The following is a 10,241-nucleotide window of genomic DNA, read 5'->3' as shown; positions in this document are numbered from 1 at the left end:
TGCATGCAATTTCTTTTGTTTTTATAATATTTTCAACTTAAATTCCTTTTTATATGTGTGACATTTATTCTCCCTAATATTTTTTCCATGGATCTAACTTGTAAGTCATTTTCATAAACCAACGCCAAAGATGAATCCATGTTTCTTACTTGGAAACCCCGAACAACACACCACTGGCAGGAGGCGCTCGTGTTGGCATTGCTCATCGACGACGAGAAGAAGCTTGGTGACTGCCAGTTCGACCTCTGGAAGCAGTCCTGCGTGTCCGCATGCGCCGCTGTGTTCGGCAAGCTTCGATGCAGCCGCCGCTTGGACGTGGTCCAGAGCGGCTGCACCGCGCTGTCCATCTTCAAACAGGGGGACCTCATGGTCGTACCCAACGCTGGCGACTCTCGGGTTGTTCTAGGCACCACATCCGACGATGGCGCTGTCACGCCGTCCAGCTCATCATCCATCTAAAGCTCAACCTGCCACGTAAGTCGCTACTGGCCGGCCATGAATTCTTATGCGCTGGGACGACGACCGTTGCTGACGTTGTGTGAGTGTCCTCGAACAAGATGTATGTAGAGGAGTAGCACATCCGGTGGTGTAATGACTAGGTGTACTACCTCACTGATGAGCCTGGGGTGCACTTCGTTTGGTAGCCCAGCCAAGAGTCATCGGTACTCGTCATGTCGTGCGCGTTCGACGACTACTATATCAAGGTATGTGGCATCATCTTGGCGCCAAAGGTGACGCAGAGGAGGACCGACAGAAATAACCACTTGCCATCGTCAGGGTAGCTTTTGTGTCGGCCTGCCTTTAATTCTCTTCGCAGACACATACACTTGCCTTTTTTGTTTAAGCAAGCGTGTATGGTGGTGCGTACATGATGACTGATAATGTACGAGGGAACTTGTACCGGCAGGTGTGGCACATGCTCTTCAATGATGAGACCATGCAAATCGTGGTATATATCGAAGTCTGCATGATACTGGTGGTTGCAATGTAGTAGTGAAACAGCTAAATTAAAATAACAAAATTTATGTATGACCAGGATTACAAATTGATTATGAAACATTTTCTTATAACAATATAAGACACATTTTGTATATAAGTTATCATGTTATTATATGTTCCCGTTACAACGCACGGGCACTCACCTAGTATAATATATAGACATAATAAGTTTGTGGTACAGCGGTATTATTATTAATCATGTGATGATTAGGCAAGTTGCCGTGGGAGCCGTGTCTAATAACAAACCATATATATATATATATATATATATATATATATATATATATATATATATATATATATATATATATATATATACTACTCTATAAGAGTGTAGTGTAGACGTTCACAACCCGTGCACCATGGTTCTGCCGCGCAATCCTCTCCATCCGTTCCTCATCGCACGGCCACCACACCACAGCCGCTCTCAATTGCCTCCCCCACCACGCCAGAGCCGCAATCTGTGCCTCCCCTACCGCGCCCTTCCATCCATGGCGCGATCCCCGCCACCCCATCCCCTACCCGCCTCGCGGTCCCCGCCTCTCCAGCCACCGCCTGATGCGCCTTCGTTCGTCCGCCACGCTCACCCTCCTCACCTCCGTTCCCCCTCGGCTCCGGTGTCGCGACCGTCGCGCAAACCCCACCCCCGCCGAGACAACCACTGTTCTCGCCCAACCCCACTCCGCTCCCTAGGCAGGCGTGTAACCCCTGGAGCCAGAGGTCTTCTCCTTCACCGAGCTGATCCGTGTTGTGGTCCCGTGATCCCCGCGCGGCATACTCCCGTGATGCCCGCCCCGTATCCTCACCCTGCTACCTCCGCGTCCCCTCAGGACCATCCTCTTACACATCTTCAGCGGCATCTGCATCAAGGACCTCCACCTCCACCACATTGCCCTCCTGCCGCCGGCTCCCTCGACACCTCTCCCCGCCCCCACATCCTGCATCGGCGCTGCTCCTCCCGCTAGCACACGCCACTGCAGATCTGGATTCGACGCCGGCTGTGCGGGATTAGTCGGTGTGCGTGCTTGGCAGCGTCTGCCGATGGATGTACAATGGTGGATCAAGGAGACCGACGACGTACTGTTGGATCCCGCGCTGCTCAATGGGCAGCAGTATCGGCCAGTCGGGTCAAACGACAACGCCGTGATCCAGATGACTTCCATGGAGACGAGATCCTCGTCTGTCACCATCGATGTTGTCATGACTTCCATGGTGATGCTGACTTCATTAACATTTGCAGGTTTAGTTTTGTTTACAGAGGCACTACGTGCTAGCAGATCTCGTACGTGCTGAATTCAGAGGTTACTATTGTGTGGATCGTCACCTCCCCCAAGTGTGTCGCACCCATGAAGCCTAGATCTACCGATAGCACGCCTCTAGAGGTCGTGTCACCGTCATCAGTGTTGACCGGGAACCTTGACTGGAAGAGGGTAACCAGGCGCTCGTTTCTCGACTTCTCTGGTTCCTGCTTGCGTTGTCTTTTTGTTATCTAGCTTTTTTTGTTCATAATTCATGTAGTTGATCTAGGCCCTGCAAATTCGTTAGGAGGAAACCTCATGATCCCAATACCTGAGCTATTTTCAGCTTGGCGAGTGAATAAAATCAAACATATGCACATATGTGTTGCTTGTTCATTGTTCAGATGTAATTTCCAAATCTATTCAACCGATTTTCTTCTCGATCATGTTCCAAACCGGCCTACCATCTCCGCTTCGGTCCACCCATAGCTGAAGTAGTGCCTCTTTACATAAGATTCAAAACATTAGAAGGTAAACATAGCAGAGACGAGTGGTCGGCATGTGTGTCCACTGCTTCCAGAAATCACCTTCTAGCATAGTCACAACATCAGAATCCAGATTGAGAAATTGATCAAGGAACTACCAACTGCACCATCGGATTTATCGAATGCCGAAGTTCCTGACAGTGACACTGGAACACCAAGTGTGGCTATGACAAGTGTCGGCAAAACACAAAGCATTTTCTCAGAAAGATTTATCTGTATCCTCCTATTTGGTTTTCTTAATAACTGGTCTAAATTGATTTTGTATTTGATTTTAGTGAATTATATACTTCATGATGATTTTCCTTATCTGATTCATGATGATTTGCCTCGTACATGTCTTGTGTTTTAATATACCATGTTTTATGAGTGATTCTCGTTAGTGTAGTTTCATGTTCAGATTTTAAGCAGTTTTTTGCGTTCAACAAAAGAACATGTTTGTTTCACGCATACGTGAGTAGGAAACATAGAAAGTATTTTTTCTATAGTGTTCTTCAAAATCTTCAATTGTATCTTTCCATGCGTTTCATCCAAATTAGGGTCATATGTATCATCTTATTTGACCGCCTCTTTATTCTACTAACTGCACCATCGGATTTATCGAATGCTAAAGTTCCTAATGGTGGCTGAGCAGGAGGGTACACTGGCGTCGTCGTCGGCATCCAGTGCGTCATACGACGTGACGAGCTTCCACAAGATGAGCTTCTAGGCAGAGCAACACGAGATCCTGGATGCGCTGATCGACAAGAAAACCATGGGGCCCGGCGGCTCTGGGACCATGTTCAAGATCGAGCTAGCAGCGGCGAGCTGGTAGCGGTGAAGAAGTTGTGGGTGTCGTCGTCGAAGTGGCTGCTGTGTGGGACGAGCAACAGGCAGATTGACTAGACGGCGGCTGCCGCGGTGACCACCACCACCAACAGTAGCAGCAGCAGAGACAGTGACATCGGTGGCGGTGGCTCGACGATCGTGAGGTCCACATGGAGGTGGATACGCTGGTCAGCATCCGGCACAAGAACATCGTGAAGCTCTAGATCTACTACTGCTACTCCAGTGTGGACTGCAACCTGCTGGTATACGAGTACATGCCCAAAAAAACTATCTCTGTCTGATTCAACAAAAACTATCTATAGGACCAGGATTCCAATAAACCAAAGTTTTGAACATTTTCTCGTCATTCTGGAATCTAGATTATGATTCATATGTTATCTTTGATATTTATCTGCAGCACTGATATATAACATTAACTATATAATCTTCAGGTGTTAATGAACATTTAATGTTAGCTAATATGGTTAGTTGTCTTCTCAATCATGTGATTGTTGCATCCTTTGTAACCTTACACTTCGTCATTATCTTTGTATTGAACTATTTGACGCATGACATCTAATAAGATGTTTACAAAACAATTATTTTTACCATGCTCATATTGGTGCCGGAAGTCTAACTCACATGTATTTGCCATTTTTTCTCTATAGGATATCCACGATGAAGCTGTCAATAAGAGGCGTTGCACCACCAAGAAGCCATACTTTAGGTCAACTGTGGGTGCTTCCTTGGAAGTTATCCAGAAGAATAAAGCTGAGAAGCCAGATGTCTGCGGTACTATTAGAGAAGTGGCGGTATGTTTGTCAAATGTTTAATAAAGCCATCATTTGTGCCTGTGATAGTGGTAACCATTTGTTTGGTATAACCAATAAAATCGGCTTTGTACTCTCAAATTATTTTTTACAGAAATGCAATAAATACTAATGCTCGATACCTCTCAACTCATCTGAACTGTCATGACCTTGCAATGAGATCAAGAAGTGCGTAAGAAGCAAACAAATGGCACAATCCAGAAGGGTTCTAAGGGTCCCAAGTTGGGTGGTGGTGGTGGTGGGAAGCGTTATTTTCATTATAACGGTGCTCCCCCTTCCACATGCCGAGAATATGTTAAGGTGATTAGTAATCTGTCATAGTAGGTAAAGTTGTTTTGTAATCTGGCATATTAGGTGTTGAGGATTACTCGGTGAATGTCGAGCATGTCCTTAAGACTAACTTCACCAATTACCCCAAGGTAAATATGTCGAACTCAGTGATGTTCAGTCTTGCTCGATGTTGTGCTAAAGGTTCGAAAATCAGAGCTGAAAGCTGATTCGAATGCCTGAACACTGTGTAGGGGACATGTACAGATCCTACATGGACTTGCTCCTTGGTGAGGACATCTTCAACACCGACGACGAGCTTTGGAGGAAGCAGAGGAAGACGACGATTTTCAAGTTCACCTCTAAGACCTTGAGGTATTTCAACACCATTATGTTCAGAGTACTTAGATCAACACACCATAGTTTTCTGTTGCATGCCATTTGTAGTAGTTCAGGTACTCATAACAACACGCCATGTTCTTCTGTTGCATGCCATGTGAGTAGGTGCAAAAACTTAGATCAGCAACATGATAACTTTTAGCAGTTCAAAGTCATTTTATTGTGTTGCATGCCATGTGTAGTAGTCCTACATATGTGAGATATCTTTCTAACTAATGTCTCGTTCCTTTCTAAATAGGCTCAAATCATATGTTTCTATTTAGTTTTGGTTTCATGTGTCCCCCAAATAACTGTGATTTCCTTACCTATTACAAAAATTACAATGTTTTGTTTTTAACCCATTTCTTCCATTTGCAGGTTGTCCGTAGGACAGAGGTGGTGAGGCTTCCAAGCATACTAATTATCCGCAGCGTGATGAATCATAGGTGAGTTGCATGCCATGTGTAGTAATTCTACATCTATGAGATATCTTTCTAACTGATGTCTCATGCCTTTCTAAATAGGCTCAAGTCACCTGTTTCTATTTGGTTTTGGTTTCATGTGTCCTCCAAATAACTATGATTTCCTCACCTGTTAGATCAACTCACCTGAAGAGATGACATGCATTCAAGGACAACAGCCACTTCAGCGGTACAACCTCTTCATTTGTTGCAAGTCTGGATAACACACAGACGAGCATCCCTATGAGGCCTCTTGGATTCGCAGAGCAGTTCACCTCTGTGGACGGAAGATAGACACCTAGCTGTTAGGGCGTGCAAAACCTTTCAAATCTTTCCAATTAGTAAAATTGTAATACTTCACCGTGTTAAGCTAGAGCTCTGGATGAATTACTTACTATGTTCCAGCAACTCGTATTTGCTTGTTGTTCGCTTCAACTATAAATCCTGGTTGGACCAAAAACTGATATCTTGGTGAAGATAAAGCAATCCTCTTGCAATCCCATTAATTGTTTTGAACCATAATGGCCAATCAAGAGAAGATTTTCTTGTAACATCTTCAAAGATTTTTGTGAACACACTGTCAGGTGCCAGCCACTATGATACACTTGTACAAATTGGTTCAGTATGCAAACATTAGTCATAACATACCGAAAAAGGAAAGCATCTAAGCTTTTGTTAGTACTTCAATATAAGTAACTTCTCATCTTCTTGATTGCAGAAACCAAGAAGTTTGACTAAGTTTCTGTGATCAAAATGCCTTCGTTTCTAAACTCCTGGATCCCTTGAACAAATGTGACGGTTGCTAAGCTTTTGTCAACGATTTCATTTGCCTGTCATTAAAAATTATATATTGACTCTTTAGAAATAATTTGTGCAATATTGCTAATGTTTTTCACACGGATTTTACATATTATAGTGATGTTTGCCATTCTATATCTATGTTTCATACAAATTTTTTACTTCCGTCGCAACGCACGGGCACATACCTAGTATATATATATATATATATATATATATATATATATATATATATATATATATATATATATATATATATATATATATATATATATATATATATATATATATATATAACTGACAATGAGTCACCCAGATCTAATAACAAACCATACCTGACAACGTGGGTTCAGAACTTTTGATTGAATCTGCTCACCAGAACTTGCTACCATTACAAGTTGCAAGTTGGCATCGCTTCAGATAGCCACGCGCGCGCACACAGGCCTCAGGTTGTTGCATTGCATGATTTTGATCTTTGCATGTGTGTGTGTCTATATGCAAGACATGCATCACAGATGAATCAAACGGCCATGGATTGGATGGCTAGACAGATAGATCATCGGGATGGCCATGGATGGCTAGATAGCCACGCACGCCACGGGGGCGAATATTCCAGCGGACCTGCATGCAGCGCCCGGGTCATTCTCGTCAAGGCATATAAAAGGCCCATGAGCCGCACCTGACCTGACCCTCTCTCGCTGTCGCCGCATCCCACCCGCACCCACCTCTCTAAGCTCGCCGAAACACCAGCGGCGATCGTCTCGACACCCCCTGACCCTGAAAAAGTGCAGCGCCCGGAACGAAGCCTTGGCTCTCGTCGTCGTTGTCGCAAGGAACATAAAAAGTGCAGCGCCCGGTGACCCTGAAAAAGTGCAGCGCCCGGCGACCGGAACGAAGCCTTGGCTCTCGTCGTCGTCGTCGTCGCAAGGTACGTAACAACAACCAACCAATCCATGCATCCTCTGTCTTCCTTATCTAGTTTACTTGCACGCCGGCCGCTACGATGCGTTCCCATCCCACTTCTTTTTACGGATCCCACGCTGTAGGGTAAGGACGCCGTACGGCGACGATCGTATACCTAGCGCCTCCCTACAGACCTGGTTTATAGATTCAGGATTAGAATAAAGGCGGCGGCAGGCAAAGCTCACACAAACTGCTGTGACATGGCTTGGATTCTTATTAGAGATGAGATCAGATTTTTTTGCTGGGGTTCCAAATAGCCGGGTGATGGCTTTACACAAACTGCATTCATTTCAGATTTATCCCCTACCTTTCACCTTCTTACTGTCGATGAATCTTGCTGTCGTTTTTTCGACTCTTCTAGCTTGTTCTCTTATTCTGTTACCTGATGGGATCACTGTATACATAGCATGCACAATCATGATTTTTAGATTTTTTTTTACGAAGCCCTTGCTTGGCTGGCCGATTCTGTTGGCATCCGGCCGGTCCTGTAGCTAACAAAATATTTCTAGCCTTTTCATGTGGTCCTCCAGCAGCAGAGTCGAGTCTAATAATGCTTCTTTTCTTTCTGTGTATTGCAGATCACAAGTCTGTAACAAGAAACACCAACAAAAGCATCAGGGAATGCTGAAAGATGTGCTTGCATAGAAGATACTTGAGCGGTCTGGTGGCTCTTGCGCAAGGTCTGCAGGCCTGCTCGTCCCTTGACTTGAGCGGCGGTCACCTTGCCTGCATCCACTCCACCCTCTTCAGAGTCCGACCCATAAGGCGCAGCCCACCTGATTGACAACAGAAAGCTAGTCTTATACGTGATCACACAATTTTCATGGAGATAAAAGATATGAACACCAGAGGGAAGACTTTGACGGAGCGGTACGAGATGGGGAAGCTGTTGGGGAAAGGCGCGTTCGGGAAGGTGCACTATGCAAGGGACCTCGAGTGCGACCAGGGTGTTGCTATCAAGATCATGGACAAGGACAGGGTGCTCACGGCTGGGCTCTCGGAGCAGGTAAAGCGTGAGATCACGACGATGCGGCTGGTGGAACACAAAAACATTGTTCGTCTCCATGAGGTCATGGCGACGCGGAACAAGATCTACATCATCATGGAGTATGCCAAAGGGGGTGAGCTCATGGACAAGGTTAAGAGGAGCGGCAGGCTCACGGAGGCTGACGCACACAGATACTTCGAGCAGCTCATGGACGCACTGGATCACTGTCACAGCCGAGGCGTGTACCACCGGGACTTGAAGCCTGAGAACCTGCTGTTGGATGAGAATGGAGACCTCAAGGTGTCTGACTTTGGACTGAGCGCGTTTTCAAAGTCGAGGAGGACAGATGGTCTGCTCCATACTGTATGTGGGACACCGGTGTATATAGCTCCGGAGGTGATCAAGAAGACAGGCTACGATGGTGCAAAATCAGACATCTGGTCTTGTGGTGTTGTCCTCTTTGTTCTCGCTGCTGGCTACCTCCCTTTCCAGGGCCCAAACTTGATGGAGATTTATCGAAAGATACATGATAGAGATTTCAGGTGCCCCAGTAGGTTTTCACACAAACTCAAGAGGCTGCTATACAAGATCCTGAACCCGAACCCCAGCATGAGACCTTCAATTCAGGAGATAAAAGAGTCTACCTGGTTCCGAAAAGGTCCTAGGGAGATCAGTGTAGTGAACGAGAAAGTTCTTAGCGATAATGGCACCACCACAAATGCTGCCCTAGTGCTTGCTTCTAGGCGCAAGGAGATTGCTCACGAAGATATGAAGTCCTTGGTTGCCACAAACCTCAATGCCTTTGAAATCATCGCGTTATCAGCAGGGTTGGACCTGTCTGGTCTATTTATCAAGGAGTGCAGGAAGGAGACAAGGTTCACTTCAGATAAGCCTGCGTTGGCCATCATCTCAAAGCTTGAAGACGTTGCAAAAGCACTGAATCTCAGGATAAGGAAGAAGGACAACAACACTGTCAGCATTCAAAGGAGGAAGGAGGGGGGCAATGGTGTCCTTCAGTTTGACACGCAGATCTTTGAGATCACACCATCCTGCCATCTTGTTCAGATGAAACAAACCAGTGGCGATCTCTTTGAGTACGAGAAACTGTTGGAAGAGAGCATCCGACCAAGGTTAAAGGACATTGTCTCGGCCTGGCATGGAGATGATCTGCAGCAGAAGCAAAAGTAGCTTTGGATGTCTCCCGTGGATTCTGTTCTAGTACATTTCATTACTTATTTTTTTAGCAGCTACATTCCTTTTTTGTATTGGTGGTGATATGAACCATTAGGTTGTGTTTTGTTGAGCAATAATTGTTGAGGAGCTGAGTTATTGTATTACAACCTGATGATTGTTACAATTTTATAATGAAAAAATGTTGTTGATCCTTAAAATGGGTCGAGCTTTCCAGGAGATCCATCAGTAATTTGATGTGTACCAGATGCAACCACATTATCCTCTTGCAAACATTATGCAACCCTGCGTGATCCATACAAATCTTTAGTGCAAAGAGGAGAGACTAACTGAAACTGAAACCATGACTGAGTAGGGAGCATCTTACTGCAACAAAAAATTCAGAAGTTAGACTAGATAAAGGGTACATAACCCAGCTTGAGATGCTTTCATGCTCTCTCTCTGTTTTTTTTTCACCGCTAATGTCTTTGAATGCGGTGTTTTCTTCTTCTTTCAATTTTCGCTCAAACCATTTAGCACAGACAGAAATCGAGGGGTTGCTGCAGATTGCACCGCTAATCATCGGCTCTTCCTGCCTCCACTTGGTTGCTTTGCCTCCTCTCCTCCCACTCAGCTGCTGGCTCCTGCCGATCTTCACTGGCACGAGCAGGAGAAGAGAAACAGAGGGTACTTCATTCTCTCCAGGTTGTGTGTACCATTGCCAGCTAGCTGGTTCGCTCAGCAATGGCTTTCTTGGGTTTTGTTCTTCAGGGCTGTCAATTCTTGTAGCTGCTCTGCTG

At 45.4% G+C, this 10,241-nt stretch overlaps 1 protein-coding gene across 1 annotated transcript; it reads left to right on the top strand.

Annotated features, from left to right (window-relative positions):
- The first annotated feature begins 7,889 nt into the window (after nt 1–7,889).
- LOC103634924 (CBL-interacting protein kinase 14) lies at nt 7,890–9,586 on the top strand. The gene has a single exon (XM_020542804.1). It carries the CDS (start codon nt 8,107–8,109, stop codon nt 9,457–9,459), a length of 1,353 nt encoding a protein of 450 aa, XP_020398393.1. The 5' UTR covers nt 7,890–8,106; the 3' UTR covers nt 9,460–9,586.
- The last annotated feature ends 655 nt before the right edge of the window (nt 9,587–10,241 follow it).

Source organism: Zea mays, chromosome 8, assembly GCF_902167145.1.
Source record: "Zea mays cultivar B73 chromosome 8, Zm-B73-REFERENCE-NAM-5.0, whole genome shotgun sequence".
NCBI lineage: Eukaryota > Viridiplantae > Streptophyta > Magnoliopsida > Poales > Poaceae > Zea > Zea mays.
The sequence above is the reverse complement of the archived record's forward strand: the minus strand, read 5'-3'. Positions and strand labels throughout refer to the sequence as shown.

Bases quoted from the DNA above. Each gene is read 5' to 3' on its own strand.
- LOC103634924 (XM_020542804.1), top strand. From the start codon at position 8,107: ATGGAGATAAAAGATATGAACACCAGAGGGAAGACTTTGACGGAGCGG.